This window comes from Meleagris gallopavo, chromosome 3, assembly GCF_000146605.3.
Source record: "Meleagris gallopavo isolate NT-WF06-2002-E0010 breed Aviagen turkey brand Nicholas breeding stock chromosome 3, Turkey_5.1, whole genome shotgun sequence".
Lineage (NCBI taxonomy): Eukaryota > Metazoa > Chordata > Aves > Galliformes > Phasianidae > Meleagris > Meleagris gallopavo.
Window position 1 is genome coordinate 75,777,826 of NC_015013.2, and position 14,771 is coordinate 75,792,596.

Below are 14,771 nucleotides of genomic sequence, written 5' to 3' on the forward strand. Positions count from 1 at the left end.
TGACAACTTCCAGTGCTGCAGGATTTAACTGGGAAAGCTACAATTAAAGTTTAGAGAAGAGGAAGGCAAATGGTACATGCTGTCTTGAAGGGCATTGGTGCTGCCATAGTTGAAGTGAAATGCAGCTCAGACATGAAAGCAGCACATGGTTGTGTCTCTCTCCTGCTCATTCAGCACAACTGATGATCGCTGTGGTATCCTGCTGAACAGACATGTGGGTGATATTGGAAGTCTGTTCATTCGTGAGTAGAAATGCTCTGGGAAAAATGCACTGATTTATGGTGACTAATTCTTGTCAGCAGTCAACTTTTTCCTGAGCTACAGCTTGGTATTATGGCCTATAATTTAGTGGTTACTCATATGCTTCAGCCTTTTTTTCTGCAGTAAAAGGGCCCATTTATTTGGTAGCAACCCTGTATAATTTTTCAGTAGCAATAATTCCTTTTCTGGGCTGTATGTGAAGTAATATTTCTAGTACCGTATTACTACATTGTTTAGTACTAGTTAAGATACCTCGCAAATGAGCACCAATAAAGTAAATCTAAGCTCTGTGTAGCTCACAAATACCATTATGTACTTTTTAATAAAATCCTCAGGGCAATATTGGAGCAGCCTACCTAATGATCCACCTTCCTGACTCTTCCTAACATAAAGCCTGGAATAATAAAAGTGATTTAAATGCCATAGCATATTTGAAATCAAGCTGTTCTTCCATGGAATACTCATGGCCTGAGGAAAATGTCACAGGGCTGCCTTCTCTACTCACCAGGAGGTATGTTAAATTTGCAAGAGAAAATGTTGTTACAACTGTAGCTGTATATAATGAAAAGCTATTTGTGAAGCCTAATCTCTTCTTTTCCTGCTGAAATGTTCACTTTTAAAAGAGAGAAAGGGAATCCTTCAATATTATTTAAGGGATCCCTGCATATTATTCTAACTTGTTCTGTACCTGCTTGAGGGGATCTGTTGAAATAAATGCAGTATGATGAGTTTAAATTATCTAGATTGTCAATTTGACACTTAAAAATAGCAGCCAGAATAAGTGGTTCCAGCCAAAGGTCAGTTTTTCCTTGTCTGAGTTTCCTAGCATGATCTGGTTTGGCATAGGGTCACTGATGTATCTGGGGATTAACTTGTGCTGTAGTGCATGTGGGATGAACAGAATCTATCACTTCTGATGAGTTTTTCAATGACACTGGTAGCTGAATTAGAGTGTTTGGTCTCATACACATCTCCAATTAAAATAACTGTAAAATTTAAGCCACCAGTTCTGGGTTTTCACTCAATGTTGATTTCCTATTCATCTTTTATTTACACAGGCAAGACTTGGTTAAGGAAGTGTGAGCTTTTTACTGGTCATAATTCTTTTCTCCTTGCACTGTTAGTGTCTAAAGTACATCAGCTGTACAGTCACTCCCATTGATAGCAAGTGCTTCTCCTTCAAAAATATCTTTAATTGTATCTTTACCTATCATTGCCTGCAGTTTGTTTAAAGGCTGTGTTCATTATGTGCTTGTATTATCTATATAATTGACATGTCCAGATAGGAGACAGAATCTCTGTTCCAGAAACCTTTTCCCTTATTTGGCAGTAGTGTAACTTCACAGAATGCTCCCTGTTTATGAGCAACTAAGGAAATGGGCTTTAAGGACTATGTGAAGATGTATAATGTGCTACATCTAATTTCTTTTTTTTTTCTTTTGCAGGAAGGGTTTCTCACCATGGCCATAACACAGTTTCGGCTCTTTAAAATCTGTACTTGCCTGGCAGCTGTGCTTTCTTTTATTAAAAAGTTAATATGCAGGTAAACGTGGCTTAATTTGGTTACCTTTTTTGTTTTAATTTTAGATTCTTTCTCTTCTTTCCTTCTTCCTAGCGTGCACACGCCTCTTTTCCTAATTCTGATTTTGCTACTAATTCAGATCTAGAAAAGAAGTCAAATTCATTCTTAAATCTGCATATTCCTTTGGAACTCAAGACTCTGTGTAGTGCAGTTATGAGTCAGTGTGTTTTGTGTTATATTAGCTCTAATGATTAATGTTTTCTGAATAGGTGTGACAGTGTTTAAAAATTGCCTATTAATGCTGTCCTGTGTCAAAGGAATGAAAATGGTCCTCCAACTTCTAAAAAGTATTCATCGAGTGGTATTTCATTTTATAATAGTTCAGTTAATGGCAGCATCCACCTGGTCATCAGTCAGTGGGCTTTCATTATAATGAAATGTAACTGATTCTTTTCCTGCTTTGACAAGAAACAGTTCAATGAGATTTCTGGGTTCTTCTGCCTGTTAAAGATTTATTCAGATGTTTGGAGGGCAGTGTTTAAAGTTCAAAAGAATTTTTTTTTTCCCTCCGTTTTCTTAGTGAAAATGCTTTATGCCTTACAACATAGAAGAACACTAAGTGGTTTTGCTCTGAGTTGTAAACTCACGAATGCAGAAATGTAGTGTCTAGAAGAATTAAAAAAAAAATCAGGATTTATAGTTATATAGGGTTCGATAGGAAGCTTTTGTTCTTTCAAGCCCTCTTGAAGCTTTAGGGAGATAGATTTTCATGCTGCACATGACTTCAGAGATGTTAGCTTTAGCTTTGTAATTTGAACTCCAAAGTGAATTAAGGACACTGGCCCTTCAAGTTTTTAAAGAAGTAAAAACACTGAGCTTCTACAGTATATGGACCTTTACTGAATGTGTGAATTGTTTATAAGCAGATAATTGTTTAGTAGATGTAATGACAGTACTTTTTTCTTTTCCAACTTCTGAATGATTGGAACAATTGAAATGAGCAGGTGAGGAAATGATTAGGAATGAAAAGTAGTAGAACTCTTAATAACAATTAGTTGAAAGAATGAAAAATTTGAAATGTTCACAGGTGCATGTAAGTGGATCAAGTTGTTTCAGTCCATTAACCACAGATAATTTTCCATTTTAATGTCAGCTCTGGAGCATAGTATGATAAATCCTGTTTTCTTATAATGCATCCTTGCTTATGAGTATACCTGATAACCAGTAAATTGTAACCTTGTAAAAACAAGTGATTGAACGAAATGTGCATTTTAATTAGATGAATATGAGCTAGTATCTATTTGGATTGCATAATTTAAATTAGTTCTTAATTTTAGCAAGTGCTTGCAGAGATTATTAATCTTCCTAGTCAGCATCAAACCTATGCATTGTGCTTGGTAACTTTTTAGATTTTTTTTTTTTTTTAATGAAATGCTTTAAACCTTTGTTTCTAGCAAATGATAGGTATAAATGAAAAATAAGATGAAATTTCATTCTGTTTAAGATCTCAAGTTATTTTCATGCCTTGGACAAATGTGGATGCTGCTGAATAGTAAGGGGAAACAAAACCAAGAAATGTTGAGACATTTGACCTTCAGAGCACTAATCAATATCTGTCTAATGTTGCTTGGGAGGCAGCTGTTCCTGTAAGCATGGTGTGCCCTTCCTAAAAGGACTGGGGATATGTAGCCTCCTTCAACGCTGCTGTGCGTTGCATACTCTCTCCTATGTTGTACAACAGAAGTTGCTTCTTCCCTCCTTCATCCTTTTCAGTGTTATAATTTTTGCTAGACTGGTGTTATGAACCACTGGTTGGAGTCATTAGCTTGACTTCTGGATCATTTCAGTAGGGAGTTGCATCAGCTGAAGTGCTGGCTTAGGAGAGTATTAAAGAAAAGCATGTTGTACAAGTTTAAAGGAGGATGTTTCCAGACTTGTGTTTCCTATGGAGACAACAGAAACAACTCAGCCTAAGAATCAGATGTTCCTGGTGTGTTTCAGGGGGATTTTGTTTTTCCTTTGGTCATGTATCTATTGGAGAAGATTAAAACACATCTTATATATTTGCATATATAAAGGCAAAGAGGCCAAAGGAAAAATTAAACAATCAGAAGAACACACTGTTGTTTACACTGCAGTAGTAAATTACCATTTGTGTGGTGACATCATTTTTTCCAAAGGCATCATCTGGAAATGATGTGTTGAAATTTGGTTGCCAAACTAATATTTTTGTTAGGAACCCGCTCAGGGATTGAATCTGTGTGCATACTACATAGCACAGAATTTAGATTGTATTCTGTCTTGGTTGTTGTATAGTTGGTCATTGCTTTTCTGTTCTATATTTGCTTTGATTTCTTAACACAGTGGCAACTTTCAGTCTGCTTGATGTCTGTAAGCTTCCATCTCAAAAACTGAAGACTTCGAGCGGTTATGGGGGCTGCTCTGGAAGTAATGCCTCTTACTTTATTATCTTGGTCCACAATGTCAGGGGTGGATGTTGGTGGTACAGCAGTAGAGGCTGAACCTTCCCACCAATATGCCATTACATGTTGTTGTTGTGTGACAGATGGCAGCAGAGGGGCACTCTGACAAAATGGTGTCTGACATGGAAGTGCGTTTAGAGCGAAGGTGTGACATTGAATTCCCCCAAGCATAAAAAGCGGCGCCCATTGACATTCTTTAACACATCCTGAACACTTATGGGGACCGAAGAGAGGTTGTGAGCGCAGTGTGGCAGTGGATGATGCATTTCAGCAGTGACAGTGGTCACCTCCACTGGTACAGATTTTTATAAGTGTGACGTGCCGGGTGTTGTTCATTGTTGATGGAAAAAGCACAGCTAATGATGGTGACTGTGCTGAAAATTAGTATTTTGTAGCTGACAACTTGCTCTATTGGATAGTGTTGTGCTCTTTGTTTCTGTTGTATTACTGTAAAGATTTTCAGGAACTTTGGTAGATGAAATTATGCTGGGTTCCTCTTGAGGAAACCTCTGTGTTTCAGCCTGTCTTTACTCGTAACCTATGTCAGCTTAAAATAACAGTTTCTAAATGGGGTAGAGTTAATTATATCAAGTGAAGATTTGATAATAGCATCTGATCTTTCCTGTGGAAGATTCTGTTGGGCCCAAAGTAGGAAAAATGATAATCTTACATCACCGTACAGTAGAGCAATTACATGCAATTCAGCTCTTCTGACATGATGGTGGAGTGTTCTGTGATAGTAAAAACTATGGGTATGATCTCCAAATGTTAGCTTCCCTGCAAGAGTAGCAGTAATCACATCTTCACTCTTCCATGACCATCTTGTTATAGGGGTTTGCAATTTCAGGGTCTGAATTTCATTCTCTTGTGTTATAAGGTTTTAAAATGTAGCAAATGTCAGCTAAGAATATTTTAGGTGTCACTGTGATCTTTGAGTGTTGCCATTAAGTAAATATCTACATCATTCATTTATTAGCAATGCATTAGTGTTAATTTTCAATTAAAATTACTTAATTCAATTGCTAAAAACCTCTTTTGCTGAAAGAACATTCTTGAAATAAATGTATTGAACAGAAGCTGTTGACTTGCATAGTATTTTGTATCTCTGTTTGGATTCTAAAGGAAAAAGTGCTTTAGAGAGGCTTTAAATGAAGCAACTCAGCAAGCAGTTTGTTAAAGGCAGATCAGTAGAAGTATTTCTCAGCTTCCAGTAAAAATGGTTATCTTTGAACTAATCTAGAGCTGTAGTATTTGCTTCTTAAGCACTGACAATCTAAAAACTATAACCAACTACATGCAAATAACTGATTAAATATGTCCCTTTTCAAACAGTCATGGAAACAAAGGAGAAGCAACTCTTAAAGAAATATGAGCAGTATATTGCACTTTGATATTCGTGTGAACACAACTTAAGTTTAGGAATGAAATTCCTTTGTTTAGCAGTCTCTGACTAGCAGTTAATACTAGGGTAGTTTAAGCACTTAATGTTTTAGCCATGACTGCAGTAGTGCTGTTCTCAGACTTTCCTTTTTTTTTTAACTTAGTGCTCATGTTTTCAGAGCTTGGAGGAATCCTACATTTTTCTTTCAGGTCTGGAAGAGGGCGAAAGTTAAGTGGAGACCAAATAACTTTGCCAACAACAGTGGATTATTCATCTGTTCCCAAACAGGTAATTGCTTCAGTGGTAGGTGACTTAATCACTTTAAGTGATTGTCTGTTATGCCAGTCCTACTGTCATAGCAAGATACAATAAGACAAGTTTTTACTTGCAAATATTATTAACTTTTACTGTTCACTTCTCCAGCCAGAAGTAGAAGACTGGTCTTCATGGGATGAAGATGCACCTACCAGTGTGAAGATTGAAGGTGGCAATGGTAATGTGGCAGCTCAGCAAAATGCTGTGGAACAGATGGAACCCGATTATTTTAAAGATATGACACCAACTATAAGAAAAACTCAAAAAGTAGGTATAGAGCTTTGAATTGTACTTACTGAGTGCGTTAAGATAGGCTATCAGTAAATTGGCAGCCTACATACAGTGCTTCAGGCAAAATTGTTGAAATGAGGATAGTAATCTAACCCATCCACTTTAAAATGCTGATTCTGACTCAAATGAGATTCTGGTTTGTGTTTACATCTTTTGTTTTAATGTTCTCGGAAATTTATTATGAACTTCATAGTGAGTGTTACAGGAAGTATAAAGGTGAAAACCCTCAAATCACTTTTAGTTCTGAAAATAGAACCACTGCATTAAGCTACCTTCCAGCTCCTTTCAGCTATTTCAGTTATTTCAAAAGAGACATTGTGTCCTGCTCATACGGATGTTTGACATAGTAACTCTGCTGTTTCAGAAACCAGTGGTTGTTTTGCCAGTTATTGAGGCAAATGGTATTAGGAGCTGATATTTCAAAATAGTTTGCTCTTCAAAGATCGGATTTTGTTAGGGAAGCAAGACTGAAGAGTGTCTCCACAATAGCATCCCAACTATGAACTTTTTTGTTTTGTTTCTGTATAGAAATCTGGTTAGATACGCACAGGTCTTTAAGTTGATTGAAAAACTTTTGCACCAGAACAAGCTACCCAGAGAGGTTGTGCAGCCTCCTTCTCTGGAGGTTTTCATAACTCATAACTGCATAAACCAGAACTGGCGACACTTTGAGCGGGATGTTGGACTAGAGGCCTCCGAGGTCCCTTCTGACTGATTCTCCTGAGCTTCTATGAACTGGAGATGACACTTACCCACTTGTTTCATTTAGCCTACTTTACCTCTCTGCTGCTTCCAGAAGACATAGATCCCAGTTACTTTTACTGTACACGCACTCATACCTATGGGTAATTGCATGTCTTGAGGTCCAAACAGATAAGGGAAACGTGATCTTAGCAGCCATGTTAACATACCTTTCAGGAGGAGCATTACTGCTTGTTTTCTGCCAAATTAGTACAGAGCTTTACCAGTTGATATGATAGCAAGTTGCATTTTGACTGTTGAAGCTTAGGTTATCTGCACAGCAGTGCTGTTGATGAACCTGAGATAGCTTGTGTTCTAAAACAGTTTAGTTGTTCAGTGAGTGCTACCCCTCAGTGTACTGTCTTACTTTTACCAATCATGAAAATGAGATTTCTCCAAGGAGTACCTAATGTAATTACTAGTTCATGAATACTGATGAGATGTGCTAATTGGATCTTGTTTGTGCCTTTTCTGTATTTTAATACAATCTGTTTTCATGTGACTTAAGTAACAGCTAGTGGGGTGGAGGAGGGAGTTCTTGTGTCTTGTGCATTTTGCTTCTCCTGCTTGCAAGGTGATTCAGCTGTACAGCTTCCAGAACCTTAACAGATTGGAGACAGTGCAGTGTTGTATAGCAGTGCCTTCATAAGCACAGACCTATATGGTCTCCAAGGAATCTTTGACCTATCTCTTTTCTTTTTTTCTTTTTTTTTTTTGTTGTTCTCCAGATAGTTATTAAAAAACGAGAGCCTTTAACTTTTGGAGTTCCAGAAGGAAACACAGGATTCTCTAGCAGATTAGCAGCTACACAAGATATTCCTTTTATTCACCAGTCTGTAAGTGCACTCAAAATATTAATCTGTTATTTGACAGGTAAATGACTGTTCCTTAAGAGAAGGAACAGTCTGTCTAAGAATATTCTGCATAGTGGGGAGCAAAAGGAATAGTTGTGGAATAAAATAAATGCTTTTTACATTGAGTCTTTGGTTCAAACTAATGAAGTGGTTGATCTAATTTTAATTAACTTTCTCTATTGTGAAGCTTAACAGACCAATGGTTAAAAAATAGGAAGCTTTAAAGTGCCTGCTTACTAGCAAATCTTCTAAACCAATGGACTATACATTTTTTTTGGACTTCACACAGTAAGTTCCTAGCGAAAGAGTAGGAGTTTTTTTTTTCTAGAAAGCCTCTGGGTTATCTTAGCTTTATAGTCTCGTACCCATTTTTAACCTTCTCCTTCTCCCTTCTCCTTCTGTAGAGGTTTGTCTTTGGAAAGTCTTCTAATTCTATACTCCTTGACAAACAGCATCTAGAGGGAAATGCTTGCTTTCTTTTGCCTTCTTTAACAGTGTTTTGTTTAACACGTTGGACGAAAGATCCAGACAGAAAGCAGTACAGAATGGCCATAATGCTTTCTTGGACTATCATAATGAAAATAATTCAGGACAGGACTTCGTTGAAGAAAAACAGCTCAGAGGATAATGGACAAATGTGGATATACATCTTGGTTTGTCTATGCAACTTCCAGAAGTCTTTAATGCCATCTGCTTAAATTGTCTTCTCCTTCCTAAAAATGCACTGTAGTGCTGCCTCCTTTCCTTTGTTCACCAGCAATGGAGTCTAAAGATTTATGTTAACAATATAAAGGCAAAAAATCAGTCTTAGAACAGGGAATAACAAATTGGTGATAACTGAAGGCATCTCGTATTTCTGGAAATCTCAGGCATCACGGTTAAAAATAAGTGCTTTTTCTACTTTCTTTGTCCATGTTGTTAGAGCTTTTCTTGTTTTGTTTCAGCCTGAATTGGGAGACTTGGATACTTGGCAAGAAAATACTAATGCCTGGGAAGAAGAGGAAGATGCTGCCTGGCAGGCAGAAGAAGTTCTTAGGTAACTGAAAATCATGTTGCACCGCATAAACTTTTTTATGTTGAATCAAGTGCAGGTTTGTTTGTGATAGTACTTCTCTAGTTCTCTGTGTCTCACAAAAATAGTGTGAATACCTTATCTGTTTTCTTCTTCTGTTTGCTTTTCCCTTTTAAGCAGTTGAAAGAGTACAAATGGTAACAAGATACAGATTGAATTTAGCAATTTGCACATAATGATTTGAATTGGCAGTGACTTCTGTTAATCTGTTTTATTTCAAGCTTTAATATATAGTGATATAATAGTGAAAGTTACGTGATGATGGATTTTGTTGGGCTGTTTTTCTTCCAAGGACTGCCTTTTCCTGTCAGGAACATCAACAGGCTTAGTAAGATCTGTAATGTCATAAGTGCAGTCCACTGAGGCTATGGTGCACCAGACATAGTCAATGAAAGAAAGACACTGAAAAATCCTGCTTTCTTGGACTAGGAAACAAAATAACTTTTGCTGTCTGCAGAGACTGCATTGCATTTTAGTGAAATCTTGCTACATTCCATTAAGATCTGTTTTTAAGACTATAAAAACAAGTGATTAAGCTTTCCCAGGCACAGACTTGTCTTAGAGAATTTACCTACTACTAATAATCTAGTATGTGCGAGTGTCAGTATATTTCTGGAGTGATAACTTGTCTGCATAGTCGATTTTCATGAAATGGCCAAAGGCGTATTGTTGGCCGGTAGTCATGTTCACGCTCTAGAATACAGAGTGAGAGGGAAAGAATGGAATTCACCTCCCTCTAAACAAAAAGCTGTATGATCTGAGCGTGTCCAGCAGGTCGAGGGAGGTGATCCTCCTCCTCTACTCTGCCCTGGTAAGGCCTCATCTGGAGTACTGTGTCCAGGTATGGGCTCCCCAGTACAAAAAAGACAGGGATCTCTTGGAAAGAGTCCAGCGGAGGGCCACAAAGATGGTGAAGGGCCTGGAGCATCTCCCCTATGAAGAAAGGCTAAGTGAACTGGGTCTGTTTAGCCTTGAGAAAAGAAGACTGAGAGGGGACCTGATCCAGGTTTATAAATATCTGAGGTGTGGCGGCCATAGCGGTGAGGCCAGTCTCTTTTCAGTGGTACGTGGAGACAGGACGAGGGGAAACGGACATAAGCTGCAGCACAGGAAGTTTTGCACGAATGTGCGTAAGAACTTCTTCACGGTGAGGGTGACGGAGCACTGGAACAGGCTGCCCAGGGAGGTTGTGGAGTCTCCTTCTCTGGAGATATTCAAGTCTCGCCTGGACACCTACCTGTGCGACCTGGTGTAGGGAACCTGCTTTGGCAGGGGGGTTGGTCTCGATGATCTCTAGAGGTCCCTTCCAACCCCTACAATTCTGTGATTCTGTGACCACTTATGTGGGAATAGCAGTGGGATTTTCCCCCTGACTCTGTTTTTCAAATTCCTCATCTTGATAGAAGCTGTTGTAAAGATTTCAGCATGACATATTTTTACTATTGAAAGGTTTCGGCTCAAGTTGTGAACTTTCAGACTTCCTACTCTGCCCCCCTAAAAAGTATTGAGCTTTACTTGCTTTAGCAGGGAAGTATACGTGTCAAATATTTCAGGTAAATAGAGTATGCTTAGAACTGTCTGTTTCACATATCTCTTGGCCTGCAGTGAATGGCTACCTCAAAACAACTGAAGATTGTGTGAGTTCATCCCAGCTGTGTGAAGAAAACCTTTGTTCTACTCACAACATGCTGAGTTAGTGTTTTTCTTTAATTGAGGAAAATGCTGACTGATTTTTTGCAAGATTGGTAGGAAATACCTTCTGGATTTACATTCTGTCTTGCAGTAGACATCTGTGGTGTAATTAACATCCAGAGTTTAATACATAACTTTAGTACATGACAGCGCTGGCTCTGTTTTTCAACAGTCCGTAGTAAAGAAGCGATCTGGAGTCTATTCTTAATGCTAAGAGACTGAGTCTTGATCTACAAAGTGATCTGAAGATTTCAGACTGCTGTTTGGTGAACAGTGTTCCTGATCCTCCACAGTGGTAATGCTGACTCCAGCAGTGCTTCCTGAGAATGGAATGAGTGCAGGTCTGTGTGTGTGGAGGGAGGACATTAGCTAGCTCTGTCTGGGTATCTGTTGGTGCTCAGTATGCAGAAGTGTCTTAGAGTGGAATCATTTTTGTATAGCAGTGGAGTGCTGCACAACCTTGCAAAAATGAGCTGTGGTGTGTTAATAGCAGGAAGACTGTACCTCTGTCATTCACTGTGGTGATTTAATACACACGTGTAACGGTTGGAGTAAGTATATGTAATAAGCCACGTACTTCCAGAAATCCGAGTGTGCTGAGGAGTAAGCTATGTAACCTGAAAAGTTCCTGATGTTTGTTCCCCACTGCCCAGCAGCTTTTGAGCTGGTTGCACCGAAACTTTCCAGTCAGTGGTTAGTCAGCATGGTGAATGCAAAGCTGAATTTTCATTTTTTTTTTACAATTAATTGAAGTGAGTTAGAACTTGGTTACTTCTGCAAATGGTAGATACCTATACGTACCTTTAGACTTTATAATACCAGTTAATTTTTTTTCCAGTGGCAACAGTTAACCTAAATGCTCCTTGATTTAGAAAGAAGCCCAGGTGTGTTGGCACAGCAAAAGAAGACTATAAGTAATTATTTTTCTCGTTTACGTGACATGCAAAATTACATACGAACTTTAGAGTCATAGAATCTTTACAGTTGGAAGGGGCCCTTAAAGACCATCTAGTTCAACCCAATGAACAGAGACACCAGAACTTGCTGAACTCCCTCCTTTGGAGCCAAGTGAATCAGTTATGGCTGTAGTTTGTCATAGGCTTTCTACTGAGAGATGATCCTGAGAGGTGGTAACTTCATGTTGAAAACAAGTAAGAAGTTGGGAATAGAGTTCAGTGAATAATGGCCAAGTGGCAGAGCAGTGGAAAGGTAATCACTGTGAGGTATGCTGCATGTGTTTATTTCTGGTGACTTTGCATCACCTCCAGCAGAAGGTTTCTACTCATTTGGACTTTATAATAAAGTCTAGTAAAATTACTCAGCCAGTAGAGGGCATGGAAACCTCATACAGGAATCTGTGTAGTGTTCTGTGTTGTGCAGTTCATGGTGGTGGGGAAAAAGACATGGCCTGCTTGACTTTCTTTACTTTGCAACAGCAGTTGCATAGAAGAATTGCTTAGCATTTCATGTGGCTCTATGGAACTTCACTGTATCTACGTGACTCTTCCCTTCTGACTGGGAGGTGTAGATCTTGATGTAAATTACAAGCTTCTTGCATGGCAGTAGAGCAGTTTATTAGAGACTAGGACAACTTCTGGCAGTTAATTTAATAGCAGTCCCTCTCTTCCTACCACAGTCAAACACAAAAATAATACGTAGTCTTTGTTGCTGAAATGTCTTGAAGTTCTGTGTGCTCAGTTTGTCTATAATTGAAAATCTACCAAAGCAGGTTGTCTCAGTGCAGCACAGCTTTTTCTGTTTTTCACAGTTGAATGCATGTATGCAGCTAACAGATTTGCAAGTAACTCCTTACTGCTTTATCTAAGGAACTGGGGCTGTTCAGTCTGGGGAAAAGGAGGCTGAGGGGAAACCTTATTGCTCTCTTCCAATACCTGAAAGGTGCTTACTGTGAGTGCGGGGTTGGTCTCTTCTCACTAGTTACAGGTAACAGGACAAGGGGAAATGGCCTCAAGTTGTGCCAGGGTAAGTTTAGGTTAGATATCAGGAAAAACTTCTTTACTGAAAGGTTGGAATAGGTTGTTGGGTCACCATCCCTGAATGTGTTTAAAAACCATTTGGATGTGGTGCTCAGGAACATGATTTAGCAGAGGGCTGTTAGTTAGGGTAGTATGGTTGGACTCGATGATCTTTAAGGTCTTTTCCAACCTGAGCAGTTCTATTCTATCATTCTATTAGATTTCTTCATTCTCTTTTAATGAAGTGTTCTTTATTCTTATCTTTATTAAGTTTACCCTTTCCAAATGAATGACGCTTTAATTCATTTTTTTTTTAATTGTGAAGTCACACTGCAAGCAGCTTGGCCATTTTTTTTCTCTAATAAGGAGAATGTTGACTCCATGCCACTCAGTAATGTGTTGTAGCTGCAGAGGATGGAGGCAGGTTGTTGACTTCTCTTTTTCCTTTTTCTGTTCCTAACTCTTGGAAGGGAAGTAAAAATTGGAAACTTGTCTCTTTAGACAAGTTTTTAGACAGATTCTCTGATTTGGCAGCTAGTAACATTTGCTGTTTAGCATTATTTCTTATCACTGCTATAAAAAGATACACAACTGAAGACTTATTATTTTCTACTTCCTTAAAGGCTATTTTTTATATTTGTGTTGAACAATAGAGCACAACCCAAATCCTGAGCATGTGAAAGGGAATATTAAGTAACCTCATCTGATCACAAGGAAGACGTCTGTAGCAGTTGTGTATAAAAAGGATGGCTGCAGGTGTTTCTGCTGGCGAAAAGGCGGGGCACAAACTTCATGTTCTGAGTTGAATCATGTTGATCTGAATTTGAAAAAAAAATGGGTAATTTTATTATTAGACAGATCTTCCTAATTAATTCTAGTCTGATACTTGCACTAATTTGCTTAATTTTTGAGAATTTAGTTGCTTTTAGATTGTAAAATATTTTGAAGAAATATTACTGTCTAAGAGTAGATTATCCTGAGAAAAGTACTTGAGTGTGATGAAATACTAACTCTTCTGAGACTAACTAGAGTTGACTGAGGCTCTGTTCTTTATTAGTTATAATAATTTGTTTATTGTCTGTGCTGAAAATTGGACTCCTTCAGCAGTTCATTTTTTCTCTAATTACAGACAACAGAAGTTAGCAGAAAGGGAAAAAGAGCAGCAGAACAACAACGAAAGAAAATGGAGAAAGAGGCCCAAAGGTTAATGAAAAAGGAACAGAACAAAATTGGTGTAAAACTCTCCTAACAGTAACAAGGCAACGGTGGAAGGATTCCACCTCTACAACATGCATACTGGTATTAATTTAAGTGTTTCCAGGACTTCAACTCGCTGCTTGGTTTCAGTGCATTCTTCAAGTCATCTTGGAAGCCAGAATTCTCCGAAAATATCTTGAACTACTAAGAGGGAGATCTCCAAGGGGGGGAAAAAAAAAACCCGAAACCATACAAAATCATGCCTTGATGGAATGAAATTTCCTACAATATTTCTATTCCAGTACCCTTCTTTGCAGCAAACATGATTGAGCAAAAGTGATTGAGAGACGCTCTTAATGAACAGCTTGAGCCTAGAGAAAAGAATGTAAATATTCTGTGGTGGGGAATCTACTGTACTGTCTGTGCTTACCTGAAACATGTAATTAAACAGTTTTAAAGAACCTTTTGCTTCTTACCTGATATGAGTGTCTGCTTTTTCTTTTTTTCTTTTTTCTTTTTAAATAAAAGTATTTATACATTTAGAATTATCCATTAGAGATCATACTGACCTGTACAGATGAGAAGACCTTGTGGATGACCTTAAGTGTACTCCTGGCAGCGTGTACTTTGGTAGAGGAAGGGTTATAGATGAGCACTTAATTGGATTTCCCATCTTTTTGTTACTTGCAGCTTCCTGTGCTGCCATGCCTATTGGCAACACTGCAGTGGCTGCAGGCAGCAGCATTGCTGTATGACAGTGCTGCATTCTGTTCAGCTGTTCCCAAAGGCTGATGTGAGCATAAGGGAGTGATTCATTTCGTTTGTGTTGGTAATTTTGCATTTCTAGCACGCTGCTTTACTTCCTACAGTTAGTAAAAATATAGAATTCATACTCATTGCATAGGTAGTGTAATTGGGGAAAAAAGTCTTCATATTAATAAAGCTAGTGTGGAAGTTAGTAGTTTCTCAGATTCCTTTTGCCTTGG

At 38.3% G+C, this 14,771-nt stretch overlaps 1 protein-coding gene across 3 annotated transcripts; it reads left to right on the plus strand.

Annotated features, from left to right (window-relative positions):
• Positions 1-579: 579 nt before the first annotated feature.
• EBAG9 (estrogen receptor binding site associated antigen 9) lies at positions 580-14,265 on the plus strand. Of its 3 annotated transcripts, XM_003205234.4 has the most exons (7): positions 587-772; positions 1,707-1,804; positions 5,857-5,935; positions 6,071-6,229; positions 7,723-7,830; positions 8,793-8,884; positions 13,718-14,265. In XM_003205234.4, exons 2-7 carry the CDS (start codon positions 1,722-1,724, stop codon positions 13,794-13,796), a joined length of 600 nt encoding a protein of 199 aa, XP_003205282.2. In that variant the 5' UTR covers positions 587-772; positions 1,707-1,721; the 3' UTR covers positions 13,797-14,265. The 3 variants fall into 3 exon arrangements, with proteins under 3 accessions (XP_010707511.1, XP_003205282.2, XP_010707510.1); XM_010709209.3 differs by lacking the exon at positions 7,723-7,830 and having other exon boundaries at positions 580-772; XM_010709208.2 differs by lacking the exon at positions 587-772 and having other exon boundaries at positions 5,811-5,935.
• The last annotated feature ends 506 nt before the right edge of the window (positions 14,266-14,771 follow it).